Below are 18910 nucleotides of genomic sequence, written 5' to 3' on the forward strand. Positions count from 1 at the left end.
AGACTCCAACAATCAACAAAGATCCACAATCTTCATCAGATTAGAAAACATCCACCCAAAAATGTTTGGGGGATTGTTTTTTACTTACCTCTGATGAGCATATAAGTATTATCCCCATTGAAAAAATAATGAACTCTGAAAAAATAGTGATACAAATAAGTAAAATTGTTCCAGAATTAACAAATTACAATACTTCCCAAAAGGAGAACGATTATTGCAAAAAAGATTTAGCATCATGCCGTATGTCATAAAGGTTATGAAACTTATTCAAGAGGTATAAATCTAGTCATCTAGAAACTCACCCAATTTAAAGCCCATTAAAAACCTATAGATTAATCAATAATGAAACATGCTATCCACCTCCACGTAAAAGATGATGGATCCTAAATACAAATTAAAGTATGTTTTCTTCACATTTTTACTTTTCTTGATTATTTTTATATAGTTGATGCAGGAATTAATTTTGCAAGACTATACATATTTGTAATGGGTTTTGATTTTCTTGCCTTTTCAATCAAAAAGGGGAGAGAGAATTTGGAACTAGAAACTTTTAAAAAACTGAATTTTTTTTAAAAGGAAAAATTTATGGGCTGTAATCAAAGCTAGGCTTGGGCTGCTTATTGAAGGTACATACTATGCAATGTGATCAAAGTGTGGATAATGGCAAAGAATTTAAGGATATAATCTTATGAATGCAATGTCAAATCTTCAAAAACAAATGACTGTCTCAAAAGGAAAATATGTTGAAGATTTAAAGGTGTGTTTTTTAATAAAGGTAATGCATAATATCTATTGTATAAGTCAATAAACATAATTATTTTACTTTGTCTCAAGAAATTTCACATAGAGTTGTGAAGTGATCCAGGCATTCTGGAGAGCAATATGGAACTATTCCCAAAGGACAATAAAAATGTGCATATCCTTTGAAACCAGCAGTATCACTACTGAATCTGTAACCCAAAAAAACAATAAAGGAATGGAACGAAACTACATGTATAAAAATATTTGTGGCAGCTCTTTTTTTGTGGTGGCAAGGAATTGGAAATTACGAGGATGTCCATTAACTGGGGAATTACTGAATAAGTTATGGTACATGAATGAAATGGGAAATTACATTTCTATAAGAAAAGATGAGAAGATTGATTTCAGAAAGCCTGGAAAGACTTACATGAAATGATGCTGAATGAAGTGAGTGGAATCAGAAGAACATTGTACACAGTAACAGTAACATTATGTGATGATCAACTGTGATAGAATTGGTTCTTCTTAGCAATGCAGTGATCCAAGAAAATTTCAATAGGCTTAGGACGGAAAATATCATCTACATTCAAAGGGAGAACTATTGAAACTAAAACTATAGCACCTTTTCATTGTAGTTCTTTGCTTTTTCTTTCTTGTGTTTCTTTCATAACATTTCTTTCCATATTTTTATGGAAATATATTTAAAATGATCGTATGTATATAATCTATATCAAATTGTTTGCTGTTTTGGGTGTAAAAGGGTAAGAGTTTAAGAGAAGGAAGGAGAAAAAATTGAGGACTCAAGATCTTATGAAAATGAATGTTGAGAACTATCTTTACATGTATTTGGAAAAATAAAATACTATTTAAGAAAGAAAGAGATTCTACAAAGCACACAGTTATTTGAACTCTCTGAGTCTGTTTCTTCATATGCAAAACAAGAGGGTTGAACCAGATGTTCTCTAAGGTCCCTTACAGTCCTCACACTGTGATTTCATAAGCTGCTGAATTCAGTCTCTTTCTACTTCAGTTTCCCTCTTAATACAATGGAAATAATGATGGGGTCTTGACAATAGAGGGGGTGGAATAACTTAAATTATTTTAGCACATGCTGCAAATGTATTTCACTAACCTAATTTTTTTTACTAAAAAAATGCTACATAAATGCAAAATGAGATCTCCATATTTCTCACATCTTTCCTAGTCTCTAAGTGCTCAGAAACACTGAGCTAAAAAAAGAACAGTTATGTTAGAAAAAAATAATAATTCCCAAATTTCTTATTGGTAGCAACACTTGGATAAATAGAAAATTATTAGAAATTACTTCTTAGTTCATAAACTCTAGATTGACTGTTAGGAAAAGATTCCTACAAGAATAGATACCTAAGCTATTTTGTGAGTTTCTTTAAAGTTAGATTTTATGAATTTGGCAACAATTACATCTTTCAAGAAACTAAGATTTCATTGGTATAGGTTTTCTCATGATTGACATCACTTCTACTGATGTCATTTCATAACTTTCTAAATCAGTTCTCAACTTTTAGAAGTATGAGGAATCTTTTTTAATGTGAAACATCTTGTGGATCCCCATATGATAACAGTTGTACTATTAATTTACATTGACTGAGAAAATAACATGATGAAAAAAGTTATTGTAAATTCAGTAACATGTAGACAATTTTGTTTTTCTCAATTACAAAAGCATCTACATACATTTGAAAAATGTTAATACATAACTGGTACACACACACACACACACATACACACACACACACACAAACACACACACCCCACACACCTGGTATTTATTTTTTATATAACTGGGATAAAAGTCTTGTATATAACTGGTATGTAGAGAATGTACCAATAAAACCCAACCACCATAAAGAGAGATACCATGTGATTTTTTCTTGGTATTTAGTAAGTACTTACTAAATGCTTTCTGATTGGCTGATTGATTGGTTGATTGTAGGGAGCTTAGTGAGAAAATACCACCAATTCAAATCAACAACTCCCTTATAACTTTAGATTCTAAAAGGGCTCCTAACTTGGGATTTATGAACGTTTTAATTTTTTTATCTGTACTTCAATATAATTGATTTGTGCTCTAACCTACAGATTTTAATTTGTGCTTTCAAAAACATGATTCTAAAACAGATTCGTTCTGCTTCACCGAGCTGCCAACCTGGTCTATGAAGGGACAGGAAAAGACTATGTGTCAGGCACTTTGCTAAGCATTTTATAGCTGTTACTTCATTTAAATCTCAACAATCATGAGGTAGGTACTATTATTGTTACTTCATTTGAACCTCAACTATCACGAAATAGGTATTATTATTATCTTTTTATTTTATAGTAGAAGAATGAGGCAAATGGAGGTTAAGCAACTTACCCAACTCAGAGCTGTTAAGTCTGAGGCTACAATTGAACTTATGCCTTTCTGACTCCAAGCCCAGCACCACCTGGCCATTTCATGTGCCCATGAGAGTTACCTGGGGCACAGAGCCAGTAGAAGTCAGCAGTGATCCTTGAACTCAGCTTACTCTGATTCTGAATTGGACCCCCTCTTCACTACAACCATGATGCTTCTCAGAAAAGCATATATACATGTGATATTATTTTTGTAGTGCCTAGATAATGATGTTTGGTTTTATATATTCTGTATCAAGGTTTGCTTGCCCTTCCTTTTTGAAGATTACCAATGATATCACCATACGACATCCTGACTTATGCATGAATTGGATTTAAATGAGACACAGTTGCACAAAATCCTCACTGTCTCTTCAAGAATCATCAAAGTCCAACAGAAAAACAAAAGTCAAGATGATTGGAAAAGGCCTGGGATGCATTGGACGACTTTGGTATCTTCAGTGTCTGGCCAAGCTCTAACTGTTCCACAGCACCTGTTTTCACTGTTGAAATAAATTGTTCTCATCCAATTATTCTACTGGAGGAAGTCTTCACATTCTTGGAGAAGACATCCTCCTTATAAATATATCTGTGCTTAACTCCCCCTGCTTGGGGGAGGCGGAGAGGGATGAAAAGGGAAAAAAAAAAAGAATAAAGTAAAAAAAGCATACAGCAGAGAAAAAAGAACAAAGAAAGCAAAGACAGACACTCATGAATATAATTTCTTCTACTATTTTACATCCTTTCTTGAACTGGTAATTTGCTATATATTTTGAATCCTCCCTGATGCTCTGCTGGGCACATGACAATTCTGTGCCCTTTTCAAATCATCCCAAATAAAGCTACCAGATTAACATTCCTCAAGTGCAGACCTAACTATGTCACTCCCAAAACACACACAAACATATATGTGCATACACTCACACACCCCAAGCTCCAACAGTTCTTAATCATTCTTATTACCAATGGGATCAAAAGCAAACTCCTCTGTTTGGCATTCAAAGTTCTTCAAAACCTAGCCCCATACTGCTTTTTCTTTTTAATACACTTTACTTTTCCTCCATGCTCTATACCAAAGCTTCTTAAGCCATGGGTTGCGATCCCATGTGGGGTCACATAACTGAATGTGGAGGTCACAAAGCATGATTTCTTATCAGGAAATGTTTGAAAATTTCCCAGACAAAAAGGAGTCTCAAGTAGAAAAAGGTTTAGAAGTCCTGGTATGTATAATGCAGAAAAACTGTCCTTCATATTATTCTTCATTACTAAATTTTATCTCCTGTCTCATTTGCCCTCTTGGAAATCCTGGTTTCCTTCAAGACATAGCTTTACCTCTTCTATAGGAGACATCCTCATTCCTCTTTGATGGTAATGACCCTGCATCCTGTTTTTCATGTATTTTTCATATGCCATAAATGTGCATGTTTTCTCCTCCATGGGATGTATACTTCCTGAATTCAGGGACTTGCTTACTAGTTAAATCTTGTCTTTGTATCTCAAGCACCACCAGGCATAATACCTAACACTTAGTAAAATCTTAATAAAAAAAATTAAATTGATGGTTGAGGTAAGTAGTACAAGTATAATTAAGCTCATTGTGTGGATAAGGGAACAGACTCATGAAGGCTACACAACTTGCCCAGAGTCACACAGGTAACAGATATCAAAGCTGGATTGTTAATGCAAATCTTCTGCCTCTAGGGCTTATGCACCCTCTACTACAGTATACTTGTATATCTGTTGAGTGCTTACTGTATGAAAAGGTACTGTATCAAGATATTAAAGCAAATAGAACAACCCCTAAAAAGCTTCCAAACTAAACAAAAGCCATTCAATGATAAATAAATTAGAAGAGAAAAGCTGTACTGTTTCTAAGACATCATGAATCATGAAGAATACAGAAATATATTTGAAAACATCAATCTATTTGAGAACATTACTTTAAAGTTTTAAAACCATTCAAAAATTATTATAGTTTTATCCATCAGATACACTGAGGAGTACATTGGTGATTCTCTTTTCTTCCATTCATTCAACAAATATTCAGAGAATGTCTGGTCTGTGTTCAGCACTATATTAGACACTGGGAAGGATAATAATATAAATAAAAAGCAATCTCTGCCTTCTAGTTTCAGTCAAATTTTGGAGACAAGACACAAATACTTGAAAAATTAAACAATATAATTACATGTTCAATATTTGGTAAAGACAAATGATGGAAGTTGCAGGAAGGAAATATGACTGTGGATGGATAAGTAGTAGGAGAAGACTTCCTAGCCCTTGAGATGGACTTTGAAGACTGGGAAAGTTCTAAATAAGCAGAAAAAAATGGAGAGAATAATAAGTAGAAAGGGAATAGAATTAGCATAGACAAAGAGACAGAATGACATGAAAATGACATAGGAAGTCTGTCTCAAGGATAGGAAGATTTGCATTCAAGTCCTGAATTTGGAAAATGTGATTGTGGGCAAGTCACTTATGCTCTCAGAGACTTTTTAGTCTCATTACCCCATTTTGCTCTTTAAAATTATTGAGGATGGGGCAGTTAGGTGGCATAGTAAATAGAGTACCACCCTGAAATCAGGAGGACCTGAGTTCAACCTCAGACACTTAATACTTCCTAGTTGTGTGACCCTGGACAAGACACTTAACCCCAATTAACTCAGCAAAAAAATAATAAAATAAAATAAAACAATTGAGGACTCCTCCTCTCACCTAAGTTCTTATTTATGTAACCAAAATTATCAATATTTACCATATTAAAAATTAAAATATCTTATTATTGTAAAAATACTTTTCACTTTGACTCCTTATAGGAGTTTGGGGTCAGCTAGGTAATCCACTGGATAGTGTTGGGCCTAAAGTCATTAAGACATAAGTTTCAAATCTGGCTTCACATATTTACTTGTTGTATAGGACCCTGGGCAAATTATCTTATGAGAACAAAACAATAACAAAAGAGTTTTGATGACCCCGCCCCCGCCCATATTCTTTGTTGTTCAATAATTTCAATCATTTCCAATTCTTCATGACAAAATTTGGGGGCTTTTCTTGGCAAAAACACTGTAGTAGGGGCAGCTAGGTGGCACAGGGAATAGAGCACTGCCACTGGAATCAGGACTACCTGAGTTTAAATCTAGCCTCAAACACTTATTAGCAAGTCTGGACAAGTCATTTAACCCTGATTACCTCAATTAGGAAAAAAAAAAAAAAAAAAAGAGGGGCAGTTAGATGGTGAGTCAAGAGGAGCTGAGTTCAAATCTGACCTAAATACTTACACGAACTAGCTGTGTGACTCTGGACAAGTCACTTAACCTCAATGGCTTTGAAAAAAAAATTTTTAATTAAAAAAAAAGAAATTCACTTTAAAAAAAGAAATATACAAAGATACTATAGTAGTTTGCTTTTTCCTTTACCAGATCACTTTAAAAATGAAGAAACTGAGGCAAAGAGGGGGTAAATGACTTGCCCACAGCCACATAGTCTGAGGCCAGATTTGAACTCAAGAAAATGAATCTTCTTAATTCCTAGTCCATTGCTCTATCCACTATACCACCTAGCTACTCTTGAAAACTCTTTAAAATTATAAACTGCAGAGATGTCTGTCTACAATGTTAATAGTATTTTCCTTACCTCATACCATTGAAACCAAAGATCAAGTCACTACCCTGATATCTGTGGATGAATTTCAGGGGATCCATGAACATGGACAGAAAAAAAATTTTACTTTTACTTTAATAGAATGGGTTTTTCTTATAATTCCATATATTTTCTTTATACATTTAAAAGCATTATTCTGAAAAGGGATCCAACATTATTCATCAGAGTCCCAAATGTAATCCATGACCAAAAAAAGGTCAAGAATCCCCAGTATAGAAGCACTAGAATGCAAGCCATGTTGGAAGACTATTCTAATCTGAATTAAGCAAAGAATTACTGTTTTTAATTAAGGAAATTAAATTGAACAGCTACATAGTTTGATATATATCAAGAAGCAAGAAGAAAGGATGAGATTTTTTTTCTAGCCTGGACTTTTCCAGTTAATTCCAAAGCTCACAGAATGCATGGAATCCAAAGTGAAATTATCAGAATGAATAGTTTTTTAAAGAGACCTAAATAAGTCTTCATCAAAGTAGGAATGCCAGTGATTAGAAGAGAAATAAGCTTACCTTCTGGGCACCCTGCTTTAGAAAAGTACGGGCAAAAGTCTCTAATATGCAGTTGAGAAATCCTGCCCCAGTGATTGATATTTTGCCTCTTTGTATGAATTCTGTCCTGCAATAGAACATATCCTTCAGATGTAATTTTAATTCTCTGTAAAAGATGATACAAATTTTCAATAAATTAAAAGGATTATTTATGCTTTACTATATTGAATAACAGCCATTTTTTTCCACCTTCCTTTGTCTTCTGATTCTGTCTTGGATGCAAGACATCCCAATATATAAAATGCAGTATAAAAACACTAGGAGGATATTAACATATTCCTGCACAGATAGTGAATCTTTTCAAGTTTGGACACTGGCTGAGGAAAATTGGGTTAAGTTGTGTATTTAGGACAGACTAAATGGCACTTTTGTTCTTTTATACACTTTGCTACTGTTTCCTACTTCAGCCAAAAGGCCCTTAAGACCAAAATCCCAGGGAGCTGAAACTATATACATAGTGGTTATTCACACAGAGGGATATGATTGAGCCTGGAAATTTACAGATTAGAATGTTTCAGAGGACCCAGTACAAGGTCCTGAGAGCAATTTGTGTAGTAAGTAATAAATTTACAAAGTCAGCCATGGTGATTCAGACTAGGCCCTCCATACCTACCTTTCTCCCAACCTTTTCTTCATTCTCTCAAACAATTATACTTTTCAAGATCATAAAGCAAAGGTCTGAGTATAGAATCAAGGTAAGACTTTGTCTTCAGTTAAAATAATGAAAAATCCAAAGTAGGGGGAAAAAGGGGGAAAATGTTAGAAATATTATGTTTTAAATTTTTGAAAAGGAAGGAAAAAAGATAAACACTTGTATACCTACTATGTGCCAGGAACTGTGCTAAGTGCTTTCATAAATAGTATATCATTTTATCCTTTCAACAACTCCATGAGACAGGTGCTATTATTATCTCCATTTTGCAACTAAGGTAAACCAAAATAAATGAAATTAATTGATTTACTCAGGCTCACACAACTGGTACATCTTTGAGATCAGATTTGAATTGTTTTCCTGGCTCCTGGCTTACACTCTATCCCACGGTGCCTGTATATAAGGACTTATATTTTGATATAAGACCTATCGTAATCTGACTACATGTACATTAAAAAAAAACAACTAAGACACTAATGAGTTTAGAGATCTTCAAAAAAAGCATCTTGGGTTAACAGAAATTAATTGGTAACATAAGGAATGAAAGATTATCATTCTCTTGAGCCACTTAGACTCCCTTCCCCAAAAAATTTTATTTTCAATCAAAAGAGGTAGAAGGGGATATTTGTAGCTTTTTCTCTCCTTTAACATGGATAAGATAGAAAATAAAAGGCACATTTTCTGGTAATGTGCATTCACAGTGAAGGCATTTCTGGTAACCTCTTGGATCCAAAAAGCTTTGTTATCATGGTCTAAATTGTCCCTGTAAGCCCTGGATTGGACTCTTTCCACAGAAAGCTACAGCCTATGCATTCTGATTCATAAGGCAAAAGAAAAGCATTCAAAACTCCTTTCTCTCTTTCTCTCTCTCTCTCTCTCTCTCTCTCTCTCTCTCTCTCTCTCTCTCTCTCTCTCTCACTCTCTCTCTCACATACACACACACACACAAACACAGATGATCAATTTATCTAAATATTCAGAATGCTTCTTTCTATCTCTCATGCCTAAATCCATTTAAAATCATTTGTTTGTATAAAATTATTGATAGAATAATCTTTTTCTTGCTTGATTAGAGATTGTGAACATAGAACTTTACATATATCTCAATATTTTAAATGAAAAGTTGAACATTCTTAGGGACCCTCTTGAGGGAAGCCAGAGTCTTAAAAGTAGATAGATTTAAGTTAGGAATTAATGAAATTCTCCCTTACATTATAACTAACTAACTAAAAATTTCCTAATCACCTAAAGCAGAAATCTTTTGATAAATGTCTTCAGAATCTACCCACATATCACAGAATAACAGAGTTCCAAAGAGAAGTTATACCCTTGTCATAGGACAGTTTATTTTTTAAGAACTAAAAGGCAAAGGCAGCTAAATGGCACAGTGGATAGGATACTGGTCCTGAAGTCAGAAAAATGTGAGTCCAAATCTGGACTCAGATACTTACACTTTCTAGGCAAGTCACTTATCCCCAATTGCCTCACCAAAAAAAGAAAACTAAAAACCAAGAAATTCCAAGCTTTCTCTCAAAAATTCATCTCATCATCTAACAACCCTGATCAGTAATTTTTGTATTATACTAAATTGTTAGTGCTATGATTTATATAAATGAAGTACAGAATTCAGTAATTTAGAAATATTGTAAAAAACAAAACAAACCAAAAATAAAACTCAAAGGCATTTAACATCTAGAATTCAGAATATAAGAAAACACTCTAATTATCAGCATTTATTACTTTCTTATGTAGGTGCTATAACCAGTCTAGCTCTTCCAAAAGGCAGTGTGAAAAGTTTTGAATCATCTTATCATCTGCATTAGATGTGTGGAGAATTGGGTAATAAAATGGTATGGGAGAACATATTATGAATCCTGTCACTTCTTGCTGCATGACTGTAGGCCATCTACCTCATCAATGAAACTCAAGTTACTTTCTGAGTCACACAAATGGCTGTGTGACCATGAGCAACTATTTAAGAATATAAGTTGCAGGAAAGTCACCTACCTACATATGATGGAGTTTCTTCACTTTGGAGTTCCCTATTTCCTTGAAATCACAGGTTCCTATCCCTTATTATCCACATGGGAAAAAAAAAAAAAATGGACAAACACCTGTTGCCCCATCTAGGGCAAATTTAATGATATTTGTGGTTTTTTCCTCAGAGAACTCAAAAGTACTATTTGACTTTTTTTTTTTGAGGTGGAGAAGGGGAGCACTCTTTTTTGGCTAGGCAATAAAGGCTAAGTAACTTAACCAGGGTCACATATCTAGTAAAGGTATTAAACGTCTGAGGCCAGATTTGAACTCAAATCCTCCTGATTTGGAGGACCAATGCACAAGTTCTACATGTACCATCTAGCTGTCCCAAAGAAACTGCTTTCTAAGTTGTGATTTTTTTTCTTTTTTTTTTTTAATATGAGCTACTACTCCTATTATTATATATCCACTTATTTCATTCTGCCTTCACTGAAGATTGTAATGGAGTTCATCACCACATTTTCTGTAAGAGCATTTCATATGCAGATTGATTCAAAAGCCCTTATGTATCTTTTCTGCAAAGAAGCACAACCTTTAATTTACCTTATACTTAAGTCTTTTATTGAATCATCTCTTACCTTTCTTTTCTCTATGCTGGCCAAAATTAGTTATTTTAACCTATTCTTTTTGGTCTCCTCCCAATCTCCTTCCCCCACTATTTCATTACTCAATTCTCTATACAACTAATGCAGATAATGAGATGATTCAAGTCTTTTTCACACTGCCTTTTAGAAGAGCTAGGCTGATCAGAGTACCTAAATAAAAAACTAATATGTGCTGATTATAAAGAGTATCATTTTATATTCTGCATTCTAGATGTTAAATGCCTCTGAATTGTTTTTGTTTTGTTTTTTTACTATATCTCTAAATTGCTGAATTCTGATCAATTTATAATCCACTGAGGCAACGTGGTATAATGGATAGAGAGCTGGCTCTGAAGCCAGAAAGCCCTCTGTTTAAATGTGGACTTGACACATACTGGCAAGGTGACCATGAGCAATTCATTAAAAATATAAGCTGAAAAAAAAAAAAAAAAAAAAGCACATATCTGCATAGCTAGATGGAGTTCTCTCACCTAGGAATTTCCTGTATCACTGAAATCACAGATATTTATTTTTTATTATCCATATAGAAGAAGAAGAAAAAAAAGGAAATCAGAAATATTTGTTAGCACACATCATGACATGCAATTAGATGGACAGTTCATTAAATTAGTTTACATATGAGCAAGGAGTCAACAACTACAGTCCTGCTGATAAGATGAAAGAATACCTGACCTTGCCAGCTTCCCTGCCGTTGAATTCTTCAGACTCCCAGACACTATTAACTGCTTTGCCAATGTACCCTAAGGTTTCTGGGCCTCCTCATCCAGCCTTGTCTACAACTGAACCCCCACCACTCTTGATACATTCTCTTCCAAACAGAATGTGAGTACCTGAAAGCTTTCCAATGTACATCTCCAGCACCTAGCACTGTGTCTGGCACTTTGTGAATGTATATACGTAGATAAATGTATAACAAATGTAGACATATAATGTGTGTTATATATATGTATTTGTATATATATAAAATCTAACATTTAATATGAAAGAAATTCAAATTAGAGAACTGTCTGGAATCATTAAAAGTACTAAGACAATTTACTAAAAACATGACAGCTCAATTTCCTCCTGTTTTCCAACTCTGGGTCCAATGGTCAAAAGTCAAATTACAAAAGGCTGAGGAAGGAGGGGTTGATGAGACGTAAAACCAGTGAATGTAACAACCTTTTACAGAAGTTCAACAATGCAGAGAAAGTGACATCGAACCTTGATCAGTCTGATATTGGTCAATTTAAGTTTAGAAGAGACCTAAACATGGTTTCAGACATTGGAGAAGGTCTTCCTGGACTCAAGGATGCCTATCTACTATACCACACTGCTCCTGTGGGGAACAAACTGACCGGTTACCAATAACATACAGGTGTAATGGTGGGAGGAAAATAAGGGCAGATTTGAAGAGAAGAGATTCGGTTGGATAGGGCAAGATTTCCGAGGAAATAGAAGGGATGACACAAGTGAAAAATATAACCTGATTTAGGAGAAAAGATTATTTCAAGCAGGGGGAATGATTAAATATGTTGGGAGGTTTTGAAGTGTCAAGTAGCAAAGATGAGGGAGCTTACAATGCATGGCCTCAATTTTTCAATAAGAGGTAAAGTCACCTGCAGTGAGATACAAGGATAGAAATGGCCCAGAGAGCTTGAAAGCGTGTTCAACAGTCAATCAGAGATGAATAGAAGGGAGTACCATACAAAACCCATGTAAACTACCACCAACTTAACTTTATGAAACTTCATTCTATTGGGTTTTTTTCTATAATCTACTTCTATACTTTTCCAAGGTTATTTCAAATCCTTAGCCCTTATTACTGTTTCATAGGCTATTCTCTAATATATACAAAGATTTGTTTATCTAAGTCACTAATGATTGGTGAACTTGAAAACCATCAAATGTAAACATTCTGAGGACAAGAATGTTTTCCTATTTTTGGTTTCCAGTATTTGGGTTTTCCCAGTGCCTTAACACATCAGATACCTAAAAAATAAAATATGTGCTGAGTTGTTATTTTCATTAAATGAATGCATATGAAATACGTTCCATATCAGATTTTCTCCTTTCCTCTTTGGAAAATACCTCTGGCATTTACGCTGCTGGATTCAGTAGGGAGCAGTCTTCATCTGGCTGATCAATGAACAATGAAGTAAGAGCTACAAAATTTTATTGAGTAGCCTAGGTCCATTTGGTCTTTGTATCTGAAAACACCTTTTTTTTTTTCTTTAAGATTGATGTAATTAATTATGTAACACATGAGATCAAAGAAAAGAAAGAATAATCCAAATTCTACAAACTGCTTGTTATACACAGGGTATAATCAACCTCCCTTTGTCTCAGCTTCATTTGGTTACAATTTGTGCTTCTATCTCTTTCTGTGGAGGACAAAAAGTTCACAGAAAATATTGATTGCCATTTAATCCCTGGAGTACATAGCTACCTATCCTGCGTCCCTGAAATGGCAGTCACGGGGAGACCAATGTCTATTAACGAGATCCTACCACTGAATTATTGACTGGTTAAGTATGGCAAATCTGGTCTAATTGTTTTCATGATGGGAGTTCAATTAAAGTGCCTTTGAGAGATTGAGAGAGAGAGAGAGAGAGACAGAGAGAGAGAGAGAGAGAAAGCAAAAAAAGGAAAAGAAAGTAGTGAAAGAGAAGAAAAGGAGGAGAAAAATAAAGAGAAAGAGAGAATGAAAATAATTCTATTTAGATTGCATCAAACCTTTCCTTCAATATCACTGAGCAAATGGGTTCCCCCAAAGGAAATAGTCTTGATAACCTCATATTAAGCCAAGTTTCCTACTCAAATTAGGCCCATTAAGTGAATTTAAAGCATTTTTGTTATTTTTTTTTTTGAAGCCAAGTAAGGAAATCCCCTCCAAAGACAGATGACAATTATTCTACAATTGAAAGGGTTGCTTGTAAAACTGAGATGTTAAGTGAATTATCTCTGATTCATCAGATAAAGGATCTGAATTCAGTTCTTCCTGAGTCCTAGGTTGACCATTTAGTACACCATACCACCTCCACCTGCCTATATTTCCATTATTTAAAGCAAAGCCTGTAAAGATTCTCTCATCTCATCTTATTTACTTACTAGCTACTAAAAGTAAAGAAAGCCCTGGGCAAGGCATTATAAGGGATTATTTACATAATCTGTTTCTGCAGCATAGTGGGGAAAGTACTGATCTGGAGTCCTAGCTGTGACAATTGCCAACTGTATGGCTTTTGGCATATCACTTGACTGAGTTTCAGTTTCCTTATTTGTAGAATAGAAAAAATAATACTTACACTACCTACCTCACTCAGTTGTATGAGAAAAGAACTTTAAAATGTTATAGAAATATCATTACTACATAAAATGCATTTTTGTGGCAAGACAACATTGCAACAACTGGTCGTGAGTATGGAAAGGAGAGGTAAAATAAGGATGGGAGGAAACAGTAGGAATAGGAATGAATTATAGAAGTTGAGCAGACCTAATCCTGTCTGATACTTACATTGCCAATAAATGGTAAGTATAAATGCAATCGTCATAAATACAAAGGATTCCTCCACTTCTTTGGAAGAAAAATTCAGAAAAAGAAAAAACAGTATCATTTAGTACTGTGGCTCCCTAAATAACCATTTATTTGGTTTTTGCCATGCCATTCACAGTCTTTTCCTCAAATATGCAAAATGTATTTTAAAAAACACCTAACAGCTTGGATGTCTTCTACAAAGATTGTGCAACTCATTATTCCACCATATACACACCTTAAATCTTTCAAACTATATACTTCTATTTTTTAGCACCAATGTAAGAATTATGCCAAATAATTATTGTAAACATACCAGGTCCTTTCATAGATACTAAGAAAGATAAAAAAGATAAATGAATCAAGATCTTTAACCTTAATGAAGTTGCAATGTAGGGTTTGGATGCAGGTTCACTCAAATATAAAAATAAGTAACCCATGAAACAAAAGGAACCAAAAAAAGTTTTCTAAACACTGAAATTTTAGTTTTTCCTCTTGGGAACTAATTGTCTCTAGAAACATAGAAGTTGTCATATTAGAATAATCCAATTGGCAATCTATCCCAGAATACTGCCTTCAGCAATATTCTAGACAGGATGTTTCATGAAAAGGAGAAAGAAAAGAAATAAAAGCACTCCATCTCTGGTGCAGTATCATACACGAGAGATAACTCTTCCTCTTTCTTCATCTCAATTAATAATAAACCTAAGTTTTGAAGTAGAATTTTTTTAACCTTGGCTATTTTTACCTCTGGGCTAGCATAATGTGTGTTATTGTGGAAAGAATTCCAGACCAGGAGTCAAAAGATGTACATTCCAGAACTGGTTCTGCCACTGACAGATTGTGTTCCCTTCTCTGTGCCTCATTTTCCACATCTGTAAAATAAGCAGTTTAGACTAGATAATCACTAAAGTCTCTTCTAGTCTTAAATATTAAATTAAATCAAACAGAAATTTATTATCTTAATGAATTCATATTTGTATAGTGCTTCACTATTTACAAAATGCTTTCTTATTTTATTTTTCAATTAACAAGCCTTATCTTTCTTTCACAACTTAAAAAAGCAAAAGAAAACCCCACAAAATACTTTCTATACAAGTTCCCTTTGCAGAGTAAAATCTATAACTATAATATTCATGATTCCATAAATTTTCATTGATGGGAGAGAGGGAAAGTATAATTTACTAAAGAGACACAGACAATCAAATTTGATCTTTAGTTTTAATAGGTACAACAAAATGTCTTTTCCTCTTTACAGTCTTGAGAGGAAGAACTAGGCAATGATGAATTAGTAGTTTGTCAAACAAATAAACAAATATACACAGCAGCCCCCTCTGACTACTCAAAATCTACTTATCAGGCACACGACCATTTTTGTACCATTGACCCCTTTGGCAATCTGGTGAAACTAATGGGTGTCTTCTCAGAATATTTTAAAATATTTAATATACATAGAATTTTGAAGGATTGCAACTACACTAAAACACAGTTATTAAGACTTTAAAAAATTAGTTCATGGATTTCTGGGTTAAGAAAGAATACCTTGTCTAACCAGTCACAATAAAATAAAGGAAGCAACAAGTCTCAAGAGAAAAACATAAAAAGACCCATAAAGTAGGTGGAATACAAAATCTTATGATTTGAATCCTCCATTTTTATTATAAGCTGCTAACATATGTACATAATATCTCTGTTGGGACAGGACAAGGATCCCTAGGATCCACAGGGAGCTTAATATTGAGATAATAATACTCAGATCCCAAATACCAGGAAGTACCGAAGGATCACTATTAGGATAAGGGAGGAGAGAGAACAGGAAGGAGAGAGGGAGATCCCCAAGTAATACTTTAATAGTAAATATTTTTTAAAAAGCAATGTCTAATTGTGCTTTTTTTAAATTATGAATTTTAATAAGTGAAAGAGTGAGAATGATTGAAGAAGTATCTTTCAGAGGAGACCAGATGAAATGGGATTAGCTTGAACAAGTGGCCTCAGTAATATTTAAGTATACAGAAGATGATTTGAAAGAACTAAAGGGTCAATGGATTAGAGGTCACACAGTATAAATGATGAGTAGAGTTTTGTAAAGAAAGGCACAACCAATAGATTATCATTTATAGCCTTACATCCTTCAAAAGATCATACCTCTCTCCATTCCAACAAGCGTATTATCAAATCATTTTCCTAGTAACACTCCATGTTCTCCAACTATCCCTATTTCCTCCCTACCTCCATCAAAATTTACTTGCTCTGTATGCAAGTACTTACTTCCCTTACAGCCCAGGAAAGAAAAATATTAACTTCAAATCAGAAAGACCTGAATTTAAATCCTGCTTCAGACACATTAGCTATATCACTCTGGCTAAGTCATTTAACTGCTCTCAGACTCATTCTCCTTATATGTAAAAGATGACTAAACTTGATGTTCTTCTAAATTTAAATCTATATTTCTAGGATCCATTAATGGTACCAGTTGACTTTAATTATACTTCATTTGCTAGAAAAGCAAAGATGAAAAATTATACACTTCAAGCTCCCCCACCCCTCCAGGAGCTTATAATATAATAGGGAAGTTCAACATAAAATACTTGTGGTAAGAGCAAAAGAAAAACCAGAGAAAAATACCCCAGAAAAACAAAAAAAAAAAAATTATTTCATGGAGAAAGAAAATAATTTTAATTGATTCAAAAGAATCAATTTTGGGTATGTGGAATGATATTTATGAATGCATAGAGACAAGAGGAAGCAGAATGAGACTGAGAAAGAGCTAGCAGTCTAGTTTGGCTAAGCTCTAAAGTGCTTCTCTATTTTTTAACTTCCTTCATAGTAAGTATAGTAGCATGAAATACAGTTGGAAAGGTCGGTTAGATAATCTGGAGATCTGGAGAGGTTTTAAGAGAAAGTAAAGGGAATAAATATTTATTGAGGGCCTACAATGTGCCAGACATTGTACTTAGTGTTTTGAAAATATATTCTCATTTTTCTTCTCACAATGTTGAATTCAAGATAAAGAAGTTTAGAGTCACTGAAGTTTATTATTCCTTCCCTATTTAGAGACTTGTATATTTTCACAATACCTTTCTTTCTATGTGATGCCTTTAATTCAAAAGGCTGAATCAAATAATGGAAAAGCCAAGTACCTGAAATATTTAGCTGTTTCTCCCTTTATTAATAGGACTAGCCCTAGGGAAAGATTCCCTGAACCTGCAAGATTCTGTTCAATAATATTATCAATAACATCTTTCTATGGTACTTTATGGTTTTTCAAACACTTCCCCAAAACAATGTGCTGAGGAAGATAGCAGAAGTATCATAATCCTCTTTTACAGATGAGGATAATAATATTGGAGCTCAAATTGGTAAACAGACTTGCTCAGTCACACAGCTAGGAAGCATCAGTATTGGAATTGGGAATGACTTTTGGGGGCCAGACATGGGAGTAAGACCACAACTACACACAATTCAATATTATCTGGATCATAAAACTAATAGTCACTGGCACATTCATAAGCAGCTTTCTTAAAAGCTTAGGAACTCATAACAGCTGGTTCCTGTCAGACATGGATAGGTCTAACTTAAAACTTGGGAGGAGCAAAAAGCATTGGTTTTTTCCTCAATCACCTTAAACAAGGGGCTGTTGCTTTGTTTCTAGAGCAAAAGGGAGAATGCATTAAGGACAGCCATTGAATTTCTTCTCGATGCTACAGCATGTTTTACAATTTGTGCTCTAAGTATGGATGTGTATCAAAAGTGTCAGCAGTGGATTCCAGCATCTGAAATTACTTCAAATGCTGCTGTAAATGCATAGTAGGAAACTGAACTCTGCTGCTCAATTTTGCTTTCTCGCTTTTTTTAGCTACCAATATTAACATTGATTACAAAACTGACAGTGTAGTCACCAGATGCTGATTCTCAACATGATTGAGGACTGTGATTCTGTTCCTAAGTGTACCAGCATTATGCTCATATTTTTGCTATCTGAAGGAGTTTCAAGCTACTGAATGTAAAATCAACACCTTGGTTAAAAAAATTATTGCTGATAAAGGGACGAGAGAAGGGAGGAAGCCTTTCTATTCAGCCCCCCACTTTTTATTGTAAAGTCTAAGTATCATCTAACAAAACCCATAAAGAAAGACTGTATGATATTGGCACTAATCAGAATCACTTAAAATCTTCCTCTTTATCCTGTGTTTCTTTCTTATCTATTGTTACCAGTTATAAATTCCCTCTTACTCAGATTAAAATGTACCATTGCTTGACTTCTCTAAACTTTTCAAAAGGGCATTTTTTTCTTTAACTCCTGGCAGAGAAGGGACATGTGAACAGTTTACATGTTATACAAGTAAAATAAAAATTTAAAACTCATTGAATTAACAAACCTAGCAGACTAGACTATTCCGCTTTAGGAATCAGTTTCATTAATATTTCAGGATTCTAAAAAGTTAAATATTCAAGACAATGATTCAAAAATCAAGGTGACAACATCAAGGTGTTGTACATTTTAGAAAATTTTCTACAATCATCTTGTGACATAAGTAAAATAAATATTATTATTCCCGTTTTTCAGAAGCAGAAACTGAGCAAATAAATTAAGTGATTTTTCTGAGACATCATCATAATAGCTAGCATTTATATAGCTCCTCAAGATTTGCCTATCATCTTACATATATTTTTTCTCAATGGAGTCTTACCACAACTCCTCTATGGTGGGTATAATTATCTTAATTTTATAAATAAAGAAGCC

The 18910-nt window shown here is 34.1% G+C and overlaps 1 protein-coding gene across 2 annotated transcripts in view; it reads right to left on the reverse strand.

Moving 5' to 3' along the window:
• PRELID2 (PRELI domain containing 2) overlaps positions 1-18910 on the reverse strand; it is a 92492-nt gene that overhangs the window by 21535 nt on the left and 52047 nt on the right. The window contains exon 5 of one of the 2 annotated variants that reach the window (XM_051978643.1): positions 7320-7425. The exons of the other annotated variant lie outside the window; for it this stretch is intronic. Coding sequence (XP_051834603.1) covers positions 7320-7425 — 106 coding nt within the window. The remainder of the gene's footprint in view (positions 1-7319; positions 7426-18910) is intronic. 2 annotated transcript variants of the gene reach the window in all.

The sequence above is a fragment of the Antechinus flavipes genome, chromosome 2 (assembly GCF_016432865.1).
Source record: "Antechinus flavipes isolate AdamAnt ecotype Samford, QLD, Australia chromosome 2, AdamAnt_v2, whole genome shotgun sequence".
NCBI classification, from domain to species: Eukaryota; Metazoa; Chordata; class Mammalia; order Dasyuromorphia; family Dasyuridae; genus Antechinus; species Antechinus flavipes.